The 20301-nt window shown below is 39.5% G+C and overlaps 1 protein-coding gene across 1 annotated transcript in view; it reads left to right on the top strand.

Annotated features, from left to right (window-relative positions):
• calb2a (calbindin 2a) overlaps positions 1-20301 on the top strand; it is a 67122-nt gene that overhangs the window by 38916 nt on the left and 7905 nt on the right. The window contains exons 6-9 of the mRNA XM_062036076.1: positions 920-997; positions 6910-6965; positions 7059-7098; positions 7181-7234. Of these exons, the coding sequence (XP_061892060.1) occupies positions 920-997; positions 6910-6965; positions 7059-7098; positions 7181-7234 (228 nt within the window). The remainder of the gene's footprint in view (positions 1-919; positions 998-6909; positions 6966-7058; positions 7099-7180; positions 7235-20301) is intronic.

Below are 20301 nucleotides of genomic sequence, written 5' to 3' on the forward strand. Positions count from 1 at the left end.
TATGTGAAAAAATGTATGTCATTAAAATATATTAAATAACACCAAAACGCATCAATTACATTTATTTTATCAGCCCCTTAAGTCATACAACATCTATAAAATTATAAAAGGGTATTGCTGAATAGACAATTTTTCTAATATTTTTTATTTCTGATTGTCCAAATATGCTGACACACACACGTAGAACGGAGGATTCTCTGTCCATCATGTCTTTGAAGCGCGAGCACTCCTCTCTCACTGACTGTCAGTTTGTGTGTCCTTTTCAAACATAAAAATGTCACCCGACTCCATTGAGCAAACTGACAACGCCCGGGTGTTGTCTGCATTTGTACAAACAAACTGGGTGTTGTCCAAACTGACCGGCCCCAAGGCTAGAACAACAAAGAGTAACTGTCTTCGTGTAAAAGGATTGTTGTCCAAGAAGACAGGAGGAGAGGTCCATACTCTCCTCCTGGAAGCTGCAGTTCCAGTCTGAGGTTCGTTGAATCAAATAAAGCTTTTTGTTCGACGATTGCTCGTTGGCGTCTTCTTGGCTCATCACCCATCACACAGTCACTCTGTCCTGGGAGAGTGACATGACCAGAAATATACCACACTATCAAGTTTGCACATGTTTTAGTACACGCAAAACCTTAAGTAAATCAAGCCCTTAGTAAGTAGAGGGCCACAAACTATGACCCTGCAGGCCAGAACTTGTCCATAAACTGCAATGGCCTAAGAATACAATGGAATGGATAAAAAAATAAACAACACAAGACAAAAGGAATGCATTTATCAACAACCTTAGACAAATCTAAAATAAAATTCAAGTTTGTAACCAATATGATCCACTCCTGGTTCCAGACAGCAGTAAGCATGAGCATTTTGGACCTGCTGAATAATCTTACGCACTTCTTTGTTGCTGTGTTTGTGTCCTCAGGGCTTTCTGTCAGACCTCCTGAAGAAGGCCAACAGACACTATGACGAGCAGAAGCTTACTGAGTACACACAGACTATAGTAAGGCTCAATCCTCCACATTGCACTCGCTCACAATCACACACATTTACGTAATTCAGACTGTTTTTAACGTCTGAGTTTACATATTTTTTCGATAGTGTGGAATAGAATTGTAGGCGTTACTACTGCAAGGTAAAGTATTTATTTGATAAAGAGCACAACAATATTAAAAAAAAACCAACCATCAAATCAACTGTGCGCATGAGTGGTCTGGACCACTCATGTCCCTCAGGTTGTCTGTTTACAACCCAGATGTCCTAACATCTGCTACTTCTTGGAGGCCCCAGAGGTGACCTGACCTGGTTTGGTGAGGCAGGTTGCTTTTCACACATGACTACACTTTAGCAAATGTTCCTTAGTGAGTTGCGCATGAGCATAACCACCTATGCTGACACAAGACATCACAAGCGAGTATATGGTGTACGATACATATTAAAGGGGTCATACTGTATTATGATTGTTTATCAACATTTAAAACACTTCCGTGTGGTCTAACATGTAAAGGTGGTTCTTCGGTCAAACTTTTGCATAGATTGTTTTATGGACCGTTTACAAGCTGCTTTCTGAACGTTTCTTTCGGATGCGCCGTTTTGAGTGCGGTCTTATTTTCATGCCTCCACTTCGACAGGGTCTTCTCCCCGTCATCCATGTTGTAGTTCTTAGCGCTTCCATAGCGAGTCTTCTGACAGATATAAGTTCGAACTAGTGTTGTCCCAATACCAATATTTTGGTACCGGTACCAAAATTATTTTGATACTTTTTGGTACTTTTCTAAATAAAGGGGACCACAAAAAATTGCAATATTGGGTTTATTTGAACAAATAATCTTAGGGTACATCAAACATATGATTCTTATTGCAAGTTTGTCCTTAGATAAAATAGTGAACATACAAGACAACTTATCTGTTATTAGTAAGTGAGCAAACAAAGGCTCCTAATTTAGCTGCTGACGTATGCAGTAACATATTGTGTCAATTTCCATTCTATTATTTTGTCAAAATTATAAAGGAAAAACTGTAAAAATTGATTATTAATCTACTTGTTCATTTACTGTTAATATCTGCTTACTTTCTCTTTTAACATGTTCCATCTACACTTCTGTTAAAATGTAATAATCACTTATTCTTCTGTTGTTTGATACTTTACATTAGTTTTGGATGATACCACAAATTTGGTGTATCAATCCGATACCAAGTCGTTACAGGATCATACATTGGTCATATTCAAAGTCCTCATGTGTCCAGGGACATATTTTCTGAGTTTATAAACATAATATACATTTGAAAAAAATAAAACATGATGTGATGCCAAAAAATATTGACGTAATTACAGTATTATCGACTAGATACGCTACTGTACTTGGTATCATTAAAGTGGATGTCAGGTGTAGATCCACCAATGGCGTTTTTTTTACATTTTGAGGCAGGTGAGCTACGGTGTGTAGTGAAGCATGTTTAGCTATTCCTCGTCCTGCAGGGATGATACTTGTAAGAAACTTTATTTGTCGCCATGGAGGCGAGGATTAGTGATTTAGAAGTAGCTAAAACACTGCCGACTGGGGCTAGACTTTAGCCGCTACGTAGCAAGTCATGTCTTAAAGCACCTCTTCTTGAGGGCGTTTCAGTGTTATAACTTCACATTTATCGTTAGTTTTTAAGCCAAAATGCATCCGTTCTCCCATTTCTGTCTACACACATTGTCTGCTTGTAAGTACTCCGTGATTGTGCACTGCGTAACATGCTCTTCTGCTCATAAACCAGCAATGACACGACATGAAGACGACGGGGGCGCGGGCGGTGGCGGACCGGTTCTTTTCAGAGGCGTTATAGTACCGAAAATGATTCATTAGTATCGTGGTACTATACTAATACCATTATACCGTGCAACCCTAGTTGGAACTATATGTTAATTTGTATTACAAATAGCAACAGTGGAGGGTGCATGTGCTTGTACAAGCCAGTTTGGCCCACAACAGAGGACAGAGAAAAAGAAGGAGCTTATTGACTACAACGTCTGACTACAATGGGGGACTCCCACAAAGCAATTTGGGTACATTTCTACCATAGATGGAGATATTTGCTGATCTTAATCAGGCAAATTCCAAATGGCTCGTTTGAAAGAAGTATGAAGGAAGGCACGATTGTTTTACAAACCCTGTTTCCATATAAGTTGGGAAATTGTGTTAGATGTAAATATAAACGGAATACAATGATTTGCAAATCATTTTCAACCCATATTTAGTTGAATATGCTACAAAGACAACATATTTGATGTTCAAACTGATAAACATTTTTTTTTTGTGCAAATAATCGTTAACTTTAGAATTTGATGCCAGCAACACGTGACAAAGAAGTTGGGAAAGGTGGCAATAAATACTGATAAAGTTGAGGAATGCTCATCAAACACTTATTTGGAACATCCCACAGGTGAACAGGCAAATTGGGAACAGGTGGGTGCTATGATTGGGTATAAAAGTAGATTCCATGAAATGCTCAGTCATTCACAAACAAGGATGGGGCGAGGGTCACCACTTTGTCAACAAATGCGTGAGCAAATTGTTGAACAGTTTAAGAAAAACCTTTCTCAACCAGCTATTGCAAGGAATTTAGGGATTTCACCATCTACGGTCCGTAATATCATCAAAGGGTTCAGAGAATCTGGAGAAATCACTGCACATAAGCAGCTAAGCCCGTGACCTTCGATCCCTCAGGCTGTACTGCATCAACAATCGACATCAGTGTGTAAAGGATATCACCACATGGGCTCAGGAACACTTCAGAAACCCACTGTCAGTAACTACAGTTGGTCGCTACATCTGTAAGTGCAAGTTAAAACTCTCCTATGCAAGGCAAAAACCGTCTATCAACAACACCCAGAAACGCCGTCGGCTTCGCTAGGTCTGAGCTCATCTAAGATGGACTGATACAAACTGGAAAAGTGTTCTGTGGTCTGGCGAGTCCACATTTCAAATTGTTTTTGGAAACTGTGGATGTCATGTCCTCCGGACCAAAGAGGAAAAGAACCATCCGGATTGATATAGGCGCAAAGTTGAAAAGCCAGCATCTGTGATGGTATGGGGGTGTATTAGGGCCCAAGACATGGGTAACTTACACATCTGTGAATCAATCAATCAATCAATCAATGTTTATTTATATAGCCCTAAATCACAAGTGTCTCAAAGGGCTGCACTAGCCACAACGACATCCTCGGTACAGAGCCCACATACGGGCAAGGAAAAACTCACCCCAGTGGGACGTCGGTGAATGACTATGAGAAACCTTGGAGAGGACTGCATATGTGGGTAACCCCCCCCCCCCTCTAGGGGAGACCGAAAGCAATGGATGTCGAGTGGGTCTGACATAATATTGTGAAAGTCCAGTCCACAGTGGATCCAACACATCAGCGGGAGTCCAGTCCACAGTGGGGCCAGCAGGAAACCATCCCGAGCGGAGACGGGTCAGCAGCGCAGAGATGTCCCCAACCGATGCACAGGCTAGTGGTCCACCCGGGGTCCCGACTCTGGACAGCCAGCACTTCATCCATGGCCACCGGACCTATGCAACTCCCCCTCGCAAGGGACAGGGGAGAAGAGGAGAGAAGAAAAGAAACGGCAGATCAACTGGTCTAAAAAAGGGGGGTCTATTTAAAGGCTAGATTATACAAATGAGTTTTAAGATGAGACTTAAATGCTTCTACTGAGGTAGCATCTCTAACTGTTACCGGGAGGGCATTCCAGAGTACTGGAGCCCGAATAGAAAACGCTCTATAGCCCGCAGACTTTTTTTTGGCTCTGGGAATCACTAATAAGCCGGAGTTCTTTGAACGCAGATTTCTTGTCGGGACATATGGTACAATACAATCGGCGAGATAGGCTGGAGCTAAACCGTGTAGTATTTTATACGTAAGTAGTAAAATCTTAAAGTCGCATGTTAAGTGCACAGGAAGCCAGTGCAGGTGAGCCAGTATAGGCGTAATATGATCAAACTTTCTTGTTTTTGTCAAAATCTTGCAGCCGCATTTTGTACCAACTGTAATCTTTTAATGCTAGACATAGGGAGGCCCGAAAATAATACGTTACAGTTATCGAGACGAGACGTAACAAACGCATGAATAATGATCTCAGCGTCGCTAGTGGACAAGATGGAACGAATTTTAGCGATATTACGGAGATGAAAGAAGGCCGTTTTAGTAACACTCTTAATGTGTGACTCAAACGAGAGAGTTGGGTCGAAGATAATACCCAGATTCTTTACCGAGTCGCCTTGTGTAATTGTTTGGTTGTCAAATGTTAAGGTGGTATTATTAAATAGATGTCGGTGTCTAGCAGGACCGATAATCAGCATTTCCGTTTTCTTAGCGTTGAGTTGCAAAAAGTTAGCGGACATCCATTGTTTAATTTCATTAAGACACGCCTCCAGCTGACTACAATCCGGCGTGTTGGTCAGCTTTAGGGGCATGTAGAGTCGAGTGTCATCAGCATAACAGTGAAAGCTAACACCGTACTTGCGTATGATGTCACCCAGCGGCAGCATGTAAATACTAAAGAGTACAGGGCCAAGAACCGAACCCTGGGGAACTCTGCACGTTACCTTGACATAGTCCGAGGTCACATTGTTATGGGAGACGCACTGCATCCTGTCAGTAAGATAAGAGTTAAACCAAGACAAGGCTAAGTCTGACATACCAATACGTGTTTTGATACGCTCTAATAAAATATTATGATCGACGGTATCGAAAGCGGCGCTAAGATCAAGAAGCAGCAACATAGATGACGCATCAGAATCCATCGTTAGCAATAGATCATTAGTCATTTTTGCGAGGGCTGTCTCCGTAGAGTGATTTGCCCTGAAACCAGATTGAAAAGGTTCACAGAGATTGTTAGTCACTAAGTGTTCATTTAGCTGCTATGCAACAATTTTTTCGAGAATTTTGGAAATAAACGGAAGGTGGGAGACCGGTCGGTAGTTTACCATGAGGTCAGGATCGAGGTTAGATCTTTTGAGCAGAGGATGAATAACCACTTTTTTGAATGCTAGGGGAACAGTGCCGGAGGAAAGTGATAAGTTTATAATATTTAACAAAGGCGCCATTAATGCTGAAAGGTACATACAGGTTTTGGAGCAACATATGTTGCCATCCAAGCAACGTTACCGTGGACGCCCCTGCTTATTTCAGCAAGACAATGCCAAGCCACGTGTTACATCAACGTGGCTTCATAGTAAAAGAGTGCGGGTACTAGACTGGCCTGACTGTAGTCCAGACCTGTGAAAATGTGTCTCCTCAGTTCCCAAACGTTTACTGAGTGTTGTTAAAAGGAAAGGCCATGTAACACAGTGGTGAACATGCCCTTTCCCAACTACATTGGCACGTGTTGCAGCCATGAAATTCTAAGTTGATTATTATTTGCAAAAAAAAATTAAGTTTATGAGTTTGAACATCAAATATCTTGTCTTTGTAGTGCATTCAATTGAATATGGGTTGAAAAGGATTTGCAAATCATTGTATTCCGTGTATATTTACATCTAACACAATTTCCCAACTCATATGGAAACGGGGTTTGTATAAGTATCGCCACCATGCCTCCTGGTTTGATTTTCAAACAAATATTTGACATTTATACGGATCACAAATACACAAGAAAAGTTGGTTTTGCATAATAGCTACCCTTTAAACAAGAAAAACAATGGCTGTTTGTTTTGACCAATTCTGATTCTCAAGAAACACCTGGTTGTTACTTGAGTAATTGATGTACATGAAAAAACTGCATATGCAGTAACCATAGCCTTAACCACAATACATTTTTTTCTATTTGTAAGTAGAGGACTTTGTCATTTTGACTGAATAAGCCTAGGAATTTGCTACTTTTCAGTCATCTTCCTCTGCTTCTTCCTTTCTCTGCTTCCACTTTGTAGCTCAGGATGTTTGATCTGAATGGAGATGGGAAACTGGGCCTTTCAGAGATGGCAAGGTAATATGCAATTTCACTTCCCTTGGGTGCTGCCTGCTTGACTGCATCACTATATAAATTAAAATCTATTGTGTCCATTTACCACTTTTCCAGGCTTCTTCCTGTTCAGGAGAATTTCTTGCTCAAATTCCAGGTAAGGAAAGAAACACAATGTAAATTACTCTTTTTATTAGTAATTTGTTACAGTGATTTTTGATATTGAATCGTTTTTACAGGGTGTCCAGTTGACCAGTGAGCAGTTTAATGCCATATTCACATACTACGACAAGGTGAGTTGTGCTGCAACACTGGGGGGATTCTGTTTGTTTATGCACAACTAAATCAAGGCTGTGTCACAAATCGGCGGCTGCATTCTTCCAAGGACCCAGCCCATGTAGTCGACGGAAGTGCGGGTCCTCTAGCAGCGTCTGGAGTGATATGAATTGGGACGGTCTAGCCTTCGGGCCACTTCCTGGTTACGTCAGTTTTCCTTGCCCTTACGTTTACGTCACCTATTTGCTGCTCAGTTGTGCGAGGTTGAATAATGGTGAACTTAAGAGAAGAATGTCTTCTTTTTTTTTTTGTGGTCTCTTAGTCATTTCCCTTATTTTAGAGAAAGCGGCTAAAAGTTACCGGCACCGCCCATGTCTGATTTCCCTGCGGTTAGAGCTGACCGATCATGGGAGATGGTTGTCATGAAGATGTGTCACGTGTTGACAAGCATTCTAAAACTGTCATTCCTAAATATTAGTTAATGGTGGATTTATTTGTATGTTTGTGAATGGTTGTTGGAGTGGGACATGTACCTTTGAAAACCCGCAGACAATCCAGAAGATGTCCCAGAAAGAGTCCTCACAGTCTATTCATACAGCAACACCACACAATCTTATTTAGCAGTTATTTTATCAATGTGTGATTCACAATTGATGTACTTTTTTAATCTTGACAAACTGGTTGCATTACAGCCAGTAATAGAAAAAAGTTGATTGGATATTGTGGTAGTCTTTCTCTCGTGGAGATCTTCACAGTAGCCCGGGAGTCTGGTGTTATCAATGTCTTTTATTGTGAGCGCACACACGTTAGGACCGGACTCCACTCTACAACTTTTCAGTCTCTCGTCTGGAAGCACCCCACGACAGTCTCTGTTCCGTGACTTTTCAGTCTTTTTGGCGTGTCGTCTTTCTTGCCTTCTCTCTCCGGCTATGTCCAGCATCTGTGTCCCACTCAACAGCAACTCCAACTCCATCAGTGTGTGTCGGCCCGGCTGCTGCTGATAAGCATGGCAGGTGATTGGATGATCAGCCCCATTTTGGTAATCCAATCACCTGCCAGCTGTGTTTCGAGGCCGCTCCATACACACCCCATTCCTGCAGGAGGCACACCGACCACGCACCCCTCCGCAATTATTAATTGAGATGGCATAATATTATTATAATATCATTATTTGCAATGAAGGGAGAGGAAATTAATCACAAAAACTGCTGTTTCAGCACATTAGTTTCTTAATTTATATGGGTTATAAAAATGCTCTATTTTTAAAGGCCTACTGAAACCCACTACTACCGACCACGCAGTCTGATAGTTTATACATCAATGATGAAATCTTAACATTGCAACACATGCCAATACGGCCGGGTTAGATTAGTAAAGTGCAATTTTAAATTTCCCGCGAAATATTCTGCTGAAAACGTCTCGGTATGATGACGTTTGCGCGTGACATCACAGATTGTGCGGACATATTTGGACACCATTGTGGCCAGCTATTAAGTCGTCTGTTTTCATCGCAAAATTCCACAGTATTCTGGACATCTGTGTTGGTGAATCTTTTGCAATTAGTTTAATGAACAATGAAGACAGCAAAGAAGAAAGCTGTAGGTGGGATTGGTGTATTAGCGGCTGGCTGCAGCAACACAACCAGGAGGACTTTGACTTGGATAGTAGACGCGCTACCGTGAGTACGCAGCTGCGGCTTCCAAACATTTGATCGCTTGCCCGTACGTGCGTGCCGCTATGTGCATGTCACGTACGTAACTTTGGTGAAATATATGTATAATAAATATACTTTGGGCTGTGGGATTGGAGTGTGTTGTGCGGGTGTTTGAGTTGTATTGGCGGGTTGTATGGACGAGAGGGGGGAGGTGTTTGTTATGCGGATTAATTTGTGGCATATTAAATATAAGCCTGGTTGTGTTATGGCTAATAGCGTATATATATGTCTTGTGTTTATTTACTGTTTTAGTCATTCCCAGCTGAATATCAGGTCCCACCCGCCTCTCACAGCATCTTCCCTATCTGAATCGCTTCCACTGCCCTCTAATCCTTCACTCTCACTTTCCTCATCCACAAATCTTTCATCCTCGCTCAAATTAATGGGGTAATCGTCACTTTCTCGGTCCGAATCGCTATCGCTGCTGGTGGCCATGATTGAAAACAATGTGCAGATGTGAGGAGCTCCACAACCTGTGACGTCACGCTACTTCCGGTACAGGCAAGGCTTTTTTATCAGCGACCAAAATTTGCGAACTTTATCGTCGATGTTCTCTACTAAATCCTTTCAGCAAAAATATGGCAATATCGCGAAATGATCAAGTATGACACATAGAATGGATCTGCTATCCCCGTTTAAATAAGAAAATCTTATTTCAGTAGGCCTTTAAATTATCATCCAAATTGGTATATGCGTGTTTTGTGTCATTTCTTTTTGGTCTGTTGTCGTTTAAATTGCCTTGTCTAAGTCCATGTCATCCTTGATTGTTCTGCACAGCAAAAAAAACAAAAACAGAAAAGTTAAACGCATGATTACATTAATCATTTATAGAAGTAAACATTTTCAAATATTGATTGGCAACACTAAATTGGCCGTAGTGTGTGAATGTGAGTGTGAATCTTGTCTATCTGTGTTGGCTCTGCGATGAGGTGGCGACTTGTCCAGTGTGTAAACCCGCCTGGGATAGGCTCCAGCACCCCCCGCAACCCTGAAAGGGACAAGCGGTAGAAAATGAATGAATGGAACATCTACAAATAACATGCAAATGCACACAAAAACAGCGATAACTAATATTGGTACATTGATGCACACATTTACAATACTTCACTATTTCGGCCATTCATTCAATATGACATAAATAAGTCGACCTCTCACGGTCTAAAAAAGTCGTAAGGCTTTACTTTCAAACATTGAAAAAAGCATCTGGCACGAAGCAGGCTGCAATGGCCGGATATATGGCTCTCCCTCTGGATAAAGAAAAGAGCAAAAAGCACGGAGGTCGCTCAACATTACGATAGAAGTCTTGTGTTTTAACACAAATGTATATCACTACTGTCACCCCAGCTTGACATGTATGCTTTTAGCTGTTTTAAATGAATAAATAAAGCTATACTTACATTTTAAAGTCGCTGTTTTCGCTCTGCATAGCGCTGCCATGTTGAAAAAAAGAGTTGAGTATGCAAAGGATCTTGGGATATGAAAGGGTGCGAAGTACACGGATGGACACTTTTTGGTAATAGGCGAAAAGGACACATTTGTCAGCCAGATTCCAAGGACTCTTGGAGCTTTTTGAATTGGGTCAGACTTTGCGCACCGCGATGATGTCAGTACGCCACAAATGCCCACTGTGAAGGATGCAGCCGCCAAAGAGAGACACCGCTTATGTCAGATGTAACCTACTCAGTGGCCTAGTGGTTAGAGTGTCCGCCCTGAGATCGGTAGGTTGTGAGTTCAAACCCTGGCCGGGTCATACCAAAGACTATAAAAATGGGACCCATTACCTCCCTGCTTGGCACTCAGCATCAAGGGTGGGACTTTGGGGTTAAATCACCAAAAATGATTCCCGGGCGCAGCACCGCTGCTGCCCACTGCTCCCCTCACCTCCCAGGGGGTGATCAAGGGGATGGGTCAAATGCAGAGGACAAATTTCACCACACCTAGTGTGTGTGTGACAATCATTGGTACTTTAACTTTAACTTTAACTTTGGATAAAAAACATCAACTTTCTCATGAGCTGTTTTAATTGAAGCAAATATGGCAACATTGAGTCTGAGGGCTGTCATGTTTGTAGAGTGGATTATCGCATGACTTTCTATTTTGGGGTTACCTTGGAAACAGATTGTGCAAGTGATGAATGTCATATTATGAAATAACTCATTTTCACATTACTTCTCATGAGATTATATTGAATATGCAAGGATGTATTTACACACGGTTATAGCGATAACAATAGCAACAACAACAAAAATAATTATGTTGAAAACATTACTTTTTCCCTTTGGTCCAACACATGAATATATAATATCCTTCCCTTTCTACTTGGTATGCTCATTATTCTGGGAAAGGCAGCGGAAAACACATGTCTCTTTCAAGAAAAGCTGGTAGTCTGGAATTGCGAAGGTCTGTTAGGAGAGTAAAATAAACATGAAGTATGGTGTTGGCGTCAGCTAAAAATGAGTTTATGAGAGTGTTTATTAGCCTTAATTTGTCTACCATTTTATATTTTTTTAAGAGCCCCGATAAAGCCACAGTGTATAACATAAGTTTATCTTGTGTCATATTTCGTATATTTTTAGTTAGTGCCTTTATCGATTTTCTAAAGGATGTAAAGAAGATATACTTGACAAAAAAGCAACAGTCATGTCGTTTTGTCATGTGGTGTTGTTAAGACAACAGATTGTGTGCTGCATTTAGAATGAGACATGTTAGTTTTACCCCCCTCACCATTCAACATATTAGCTTTGCATGGGTGACAAAGTAAATTAGTGTAATATCCAATATACCATAAGAATGTACAATAATATCGTCCAACCAAGAATTTCGATTGATATGGCATAAGAATAAGATATTAAATCATGCCGTACATAGTTTTTTGGGGGCTGATAATGATAAAGGCATCAAATTGTGCCATGCTCCACTGAGCAACAAGCTTACTCGCTTAATCTTAGTATGTCTGCAGTGTGGAGTTATTTCCAAGGTTTGCCTTCAGATAGCAAATGTATATATTTCAATGACTTTAAAGTGCTGGTTATGTAAATAGGGCATCTTCCTTCAGTACTTCTACTTGGAATTCACACCTCTAAAAGAATCACTAAGTTTGTTTGTACAACAAAATAAAAATAAGTGACCGGCGGTACTAACAAAAACTACCCAGCTTTACCCAGTTTATAATTTGTGTATTAGTCTAGATTTTCTTACTTGCAAATGTATTCAAAAGACTAAGTGCACTAGCAGGTGATGTAACACAAATTCAAATGTATTCAATTTCAAAAACCCCATGAAGGGACAGTCACAATAATAGGAACTGCTCTCAAAATATCTGGGCAGGAGTCCAAAACCACCAGGCGTATCTTCAAGTTCCAACTGCATAAAGCACAGGAACATTTAAAGCAAAAACCTGCACAAGGTAGCTCACCAAAACTAGAAGAGTAATCCAAGGAAGTGTGTTGCTGTGGAAGACGAGGAGGAATTCACCAGCTTAAAGGCGACCTATTATGCAAAACCAACTGTTCTTAAATATTGGTACCTGATTTTGTGTATTTGGGATCTGCATAAGTCCTGAAAATTAGAAATCAAACCATGGAGGCATGGCAAAGGTATTCATAAAACAATCTTGCCTTCCTTCATATTTCTGCCAAACGAGCTGTTTGGAATTTGCACAACCTATGACGTCTTTCCCACCAGTGACATCAGCATAGTAGGGGAAGGTGGGGCTAGAAGTCACAAAACTTGTATTTCTTGTCTCCTAGACCAGTCACGTCATAATTTAAAAAACGTTTCCAGATCAAAATGTTCAATAACAACTCAAGTAATAACAGAGCAGGTACTATTTCATGTAACTATTTTTATTACCAAATATTTAAAATGTTAGTGTTCACTGTCAAGTGAGACTTTTTACCCCAGCTGTGGGGTAAATTGTCACAGTGCATGGGGTAAATTGTCCCACTCCATTTGTACAGGATCCACGCCATTTGTACACGATCATTCTCTGGATTGAAGTTGCTTCTGCTGTTCTCAATGATATGGTTTTATTTCTATCAAGAAAACCTCTTGCCCAGTCAGATCCAGCCATCTCGTATTCGATCCAGGGTGGTGGTATATTGGTAACTTTGTTTGCCAGTGCCATTTGATATGCCAGCTTTCTTAAATCCGTAATTGTAATTCCATGGAATATTTTTGCATCTTTTTTTTACATACTCTACCAAACTATCCTCTATCGTTTTCGTCGGCACTTGGCGGTGAGATGTGTAACCCAGTTGAACGTCATTCAGACTGTTGTTATTGGCTTTGTAAACTTTAACATAGCGACCTAAGGTTTTATAGTTTACGTCATTGATGCTGGCTGATTTTCTGATGCTTAGACCGCCTTTAACAACAGCTTCAGCAGCAGCCTCCATCGCATCTTTCGAAAACCGTCCACGTTCTGTTTTTCGTTTGTAGTCCCGCATCTGCAAAGAAATATTATTTTAGGTTGTACAAGTAGACTCAGCTTAGCCTGAACATAAAAGAAATGTACAATTATTCCAGTAAAATGATGGAGACATGTTACTCTCGACTCTTGGGGTAAGTTGTCACACTGTGTGACAACTTACCCCAAGGCAACTTCTGGTTCAAAACGTCATATTCGGGTCGACACGCTTTACATATCTAAACTAGAAGTTATCCCATCCATTACTTATGTTTTTCACTATTTATTGCAACAAAAAGATTACGTTTATGATTACAAACATTAGTGTAACATCAAAATTCCTACCTTGAGCAAATCGTCTTCATAAGAAGGTAAAAATCACTGTAACTGTTTTTCTGATTCTGCTGCTAGAAACAAGATGGCTGACACTCACGCTTAAACAGAACTATGTTTACCGGATGTTATGACTTTAACAGGTTGCACCCTGTGGCTTATAAAACGGTGTGGATAATTTATGGATTTTTCTTTGCTGACGGCCATAATAAAATTATGAAAAAAAAAAAAAGCAAATACACTGCAATGGTGTTGTCTTGATAGTGCTATGGCGCCCTCTTTTGAACAAGTTCGCTCACTGCATGTGCTGTAGTGTCCTTCAATTTAGGGCTTTCTTTAACCGGAAATAGAGTGCAGTTCAGTATTCTAGCCGTCCATAGCGTTTTTAAACGTATGGGTTCTTCATTCGTCACTGCAAGCAACATTTGTAAGTTTTACTGCAGGGATGCCCAAACTACAACCCGCGGGCCGGATACGGCCCCCCATCGTCCAAAATCCTGCCCTCGGGAAGTCCCAAGTAAAAAAAAGAAAAACTTTTTTAATTTTTTTTTTATTTTTATTTTTTTGTATTATTATAATTTTTTTTATTTGTCCTTAGTAGTCCATTTTCTACCGTCTCCTAGCCACTCAGGCAAATCATATTGTCTAAAAATGCATTTTACCATCGATAACGTGACATGCAGCAAGTGCGCTCTTTAAGTAAATTAATGTGTGAGGAATATATATGTATATATATATATATATATATATATATATATATATATATATATATATATATATATATATATATATATATATATATATAAAAAAAATATATATATATATATATATATATATATATATATATATATATATATATATATATATATATATATATATATATATATATACACACATATAAACACATATACATATATACACATATACATATATAGATTTATATACATATATACACATATACATACACATATACATGTATACACACACATATATACACATTTACATATGCATATACATATATACATACACACACACATTTGCATATAATATATATATATATATATATATATATATATATATATATATATATATATATATATATATATATATATATATATATATATATATATATATATATATATATATATATATATATATATATATAGTGCGGCCCCCAGCCAAATTGTTTTACCCCAATGCGGCCCCGGAGTCAAAAAGTTTGGGGGCCCCTGTTTTACAGTATAAATAAAACTGTCTATACTTACTAAATTGTCCCATGTGTGATGTCTGTAGGAGCTTTTCATGCACATTTGTACGTGCCATCATAATGTAATGGCGCTAGCATCGTTAGCATTAGCTAACACGTTTACGAGTGTCTGTGTTAGTATTATTAACTTACAACAGCATTCTTTTTGTATTGTTTCAGTTTGACAAATTCCTCAGTAAACATCACCGTGGAGTTATTAAGTCTGTTTAGCTGATTGGAGAGCTAGTTTTTGCAGCTAATGGGTCCATGACGATGACTTCTGTAGTTTTTGATCAGCCGTTTTACTGCCGTGTTACAGGCACCGCTTGGAAACAGTTAAGGTATGTAAATAAACATTTACTAAATCTTTCTGTGTTAATATCTCATTTCAGAACGTGCACCGGTGCGGCTAATATACAGAAACATAATTTTTTCTTCTAAAATGTTGTGGGTGCGCTCCATAGTATAGAAAATACGGTACACCTTAGGGGTGTAACAATTGATTGATACATTGATATATCGATTTATATTCCTGAATTTCAAGTTTTTTTACGCTACATCTGTACATGCAGAATGGGGGGAGAAAGCAGCAAACAATCGCTTCATTCCGAGACTATTCAATTTAGTCACCGCAGTAAGGATAATTCTAACCTGAATTTCCGTAGATGTGTTTTCATGGGCTACAATCCGAATGACTTTCGGCATAAACCACCAGTCTTGATCGGAAAACATTTTTGATCCGAAGGTGTGTAATCGGGTCAGAATCTTCCGAATGACATGTTTACATGAAGCATTTTTATTCCGGTTAGGCTTTTAATCCGATTAAATGTGTCCATGTGCACATAGCTCGTTAGCATGAACTGATGAAGCCTACTCGAATGAGAGGCAAAACTTCTTCTAAGACAAACCAAACAGTCCAGTTGCGATCGATTGAATGCCCTGAGAATACAATGACCTGGATGAATGAGTTCTGTTTCAGTTCAGTTTATTTATTTATACAGCACATTTAAAAGCAACCCCAGTTGGCCAAAGTGCTGTACAGACATAAGAAACCATTTTTAAAATGGTGCACGCAGTGTCAAATTAGGCTGACCATATTCTGAAACCCCAAAAAGAGGACACATATATGCGTGCCAAGGCGGGCAGCACGCCAAGGCCGGGACTAGGTGAACATTTGCCAATGATACTCGAACTTGCTTCATAAGTAATATGTTTATTTAAATAAAGCATTTTTTCTCCTATGTTGACAGCAGTGTTGGCGCTAGGAATTTTCAAAATGGGGTCCCACAGTAAATTTATGGGGTACCACTTTTTTGTAAGCGTTTTGAAAACAAATGACAAATGTATGCATTACCCGGTTATATCTCACATTCTATATTGTGTTTTGGAAAAAGGTTGTCATAAACGTTACTTAATTCATTAAAACAAATAAAGAAAACAAATGTGTATACATATGTAAATTTATTCAGTTATAAACATTCATTCACTTTCTTCTTTCCTTCATGGATCTAAACTTTACCACTGCTGCTAGTTTTTTCTATGTTTTTATTGAATAAGTTGTAGGTGTATTTATTTCAGTATAAAAGTGTAAAAAGTGTTTTGCTTGGGTCATGAATTGATGATAATGGTGTGCCAGGGCATACATACATTTTATATTTAACACTTAAATCTCTGGAGTCTACATCAACTTCAGATCTATTCCTCATTTCAAAATGTTTTAGTTTTTTTATGTTGTGTTTTTTGTTTGTTTGTTTTCCGCCCTTTTTTGTCAAACAAAACTATGTTTTTTATGGCAAACAAACAAAATATGCAAAATCTTCCACCAAAAATATTTTTCTAAGTGGAATATTTGATGTGAAGTAATCGGAACCTTTGATAGGTCAATAATTCATAATAACATTGATTTTGATTCAATATTATGTTTTGAGCAATGACCATTTGAAAGAAAAAAAAACAGCTTTGTTTTATTAGTCAACATTGCAACTGTTTCTAAATTACATTTCACCTTTAAGCTTTTTTATTTCACTTTTGTTATGTTTTTGTTTATTTTAATAGTATTTTTAGAATGTGCCGTGAGCCTTTAAAACAGGGGTCTCAAACATGCGGCGTTATTGTGCGGCCCCCACCGTGATATGAAAGTTTAATGTTAGTGCGGCCCGCGAGTTTTAAATGAATGGCGCTTGACAGCGTTGTGCGCGGAGCTGAAGGAATCTACCAATCACGGTGTGGTATAAGGCTCTTAACAATATCGAGGGCATGACGTGATGGCACTACCTTTAGTGTCCTCTAGAGACTGTCACTGCATCATCTTTTACGCCATTCTAACAGTGTGCCGGCCCAGACACATGGTGTATGAGGCTTCTGCAGACTCACACAGGACATACTTGAGGAACAGCCATACTTGTCACACTAAGGGTGGTCATATTTTATTTAATTTATTTTTTAACACTGTTACAAATATGCGCCACACTGTTAACCCACACCAAACAACAATGACAAACACATTTCGGGAGAACATATGCACCTAAACACAACATAAACACAACATAACAAATACCCAGAATTCTTTGCAGCCCTAACTCTTCCGGGCTAAAAAAAACACCCCCGCTACCCCCAACCCCGCCCACCTCAACCCCCCCCCCCCCCCCCCCCCCCCCCCCCATCTCCCGAATTCGGAGGTCTCAAGGTTGGCAAGTATGCATTGACGTCACTTGTGTGATGCAAGCAGAGAAACATTTTGCCGCTTTTCCACGACACCCGCACACGCTCTTCCTCCCTCCCTCCCTGCCTCCCTCGCTCGCCCGCCTGCTCGCTCCCGCCCCCGTTGTAAACAGTCCGGGCGGGGAAGACGAGCGACGATACAAAAGTGTGGTGCACTGGACCCCAGCGCTGATACTCCGACAGAGAGTCGCTGGGCGAATCAGACATGTAACACGTTAGTGGTGATGTTAGCCCATTCTGGGCTAATTGTGCTACCGTAACTGTAAACTCCACGGCGAGACGATTTTTGATGCAATATTTCTTTGTTGAGCACATGCAGGGGCACCCCGACGTCTTTATTTCATTTCATTTTAATTTTTCTCCTTCATTGATGAGCATCTTTGATCGATAGACAATTATACCTCAATTATTCAATTATACATTTACACATCAATGCCTGAGAAGGAGCAGGATGAAGAAAAATCTTATATTTTCCTGCCCCCTTCAACATAATACGTTGTCTTATTTAATGATATCATACAAACCAACAATTACATCCAAATATAACGAAAACAAACAAAAAAACCACACAAAAAAACACAACAAGTGCAAAACTTCATGAAGTACAAACCGAACAAAAGAAACCAAAGAAGTAATATACACCTCACGGGATGATACAAAACAGATACAAAACCAGGCACAAAAAAAGTAAAATAATAAATATAAAGCAAAATGTAAACACTTATGGCTGTCCATATGATCTTATTGTTCTGTCTTTATATATTTTTTCAATTGGAATATATTTCTACAATCTTTTATCTCATTGTAAAGAGAATTCCATAGTTTAACCCCCACCACTGATATGCACATTTGTTTTAAAGTTGTCCTTGAGTACTGATGTTGGAAATGACCCTTTATTCTATGCTCTTCATTCTCAGAAGTGATGACAAACATTTTTTGTAAATTTGCTGGTAATGTTTTACCTTTAGCCTTAAACATGACACATAATGTCTGTAACTTTACTAGCTCCTGTAATTTCAATAGACCAGAATTAATAAATAACATGTTAGTGTAATCTACTTTATGAATAATCCATATAGCTCTTTTCTGTAGTTGATACAGAGAAAGTTGCGGTGCACAAGGAATACAATTTGAAACGTCATTATACAACTAGACATGCTGAAGAGTATGCAAAATACCAGGGAGATGAGAGAGTGAACCGGGTTGCAAATTTTAAAACCAGTCTACTGAGGCAACAAGATTTCGTCAAGAAAGCAAGCGAAAAGAGCGATGCAGCAGTCAAAGCTAGCTACATGGTGAGTGAGATGGTTGCTAGGGCGGGAAAACCATTCAAAGAAGGTGAATTAATTAAAAAGTGCATGTTAGATTTTTTTTAAGAAATCTTTTTTTGCGGCCCAGCCTCACCCAGTTTCTGCATCCAGTGGCCCCCAGGTAAATTGAGTTTGAGACCCCTGCTTTAAAACATTAGCTGTGGGCCGCAAATGGTAAAATAAAAAAAATCTGCGTCCTTTCTGATTTCAATGCGTTAAAAAGACACAAAAAGTGCGTTAACGCCAACACTGGTTGACATGACAGTATAACAAAATAAGTCACACTTATATTCTGTAACATTCACAGTTTTGGAAAAAAAGTGCAGAGGTAGAAATATTCAAAATAACCTCTTGTATATAATGTAAACATAAATAATGCCTCAAAAGAAGTTAATTACATTTAAACAAAAAACAGCAGACAAGCTCTCGCCCTGCACAGCTGTTTTGTGCTTTGTAGTGTCGATATGGGCTTGTAGATCTTTATTTGCCACAGATATACACATTGCTGCTTTGCACACAGTGCATTCTGCTTCCCATTTGTCACGGCCAGGACCAAAACACGAATACTTTTTCCCCAAATCATCCGTGAAGTTGCATTTACTTTTCGGCATTTCTTGTTTTCATGTCTGTCTCTCCACTCACTAGCTCTCCCTCTCTAAGTGTCTGCCCCTCCCTCACGAATGTTTCTGCGTGCGCACCTTCACAGTTTGTTTTGTTTAACCCCTTCTTAACTTAACCCTGGACGTACATTGAAAATACATGCAACCCTAATTCAAAATGCCCGACATTTGAGGCATTTAAGAAACCCCGCCCGGACACCCCCGCAAAAGAGGACATGTCCGGGGAAAAGAGGACGTATGGTCAGCCTAGTAAAATATACCTTAAAAGAAGTGCAAAATATAACACCTAAAACTACTGTAATAAATAAAAATAAAATGACCACGATAACCTGCCTAACTAGATTTGAACGGCAGGGAGTACGAATGTGTTTTTAACCTAGATTTAAATTGGCTCAGAGACTGGGAGGATCAAATAGATAGTGGAAGGCTGCTCCGCAGTCTAGGCTGAAAAGCTCTATGTCTTCTGGTTTTGAGTCTGGTTTTAGGGACCGCCAGGAGGAGCCTAGACTGTCTAGATGTCTATGGGGGAGAACATCCATATACATCTTTCAGGAGCAGTTTAGCAGTGAATCCAACTTCACACTGGTCCATATTGACTAAACAGTCCTATGTAAAATGTCAAGGACAAATAAACACGCAAGTGGGAAAAAGCAACTCTATCAACTTCACTCCAGTGGGATAGAAGCTACTTAACATACAGGAGGCAATACATGAAGCTCGGTAAACACATGT

This window comes from Entelurus aequoreus, linkage group LG24, assembly GCF_033978785.1.
Source record: "Entelurus aequoreus isolate RoL-2023_Sb linkage group LG24, RoL_Eaeq_v1.1, whole genome shotgun sequence".
NCBI classification, from domain to species: domain Eukaryota; kingdom Metazoa; phylum Chordata; class Actinopteri; order Syngnathiformes; family Syngnathidae; genus Entelurus; species Entelurus aequoreus.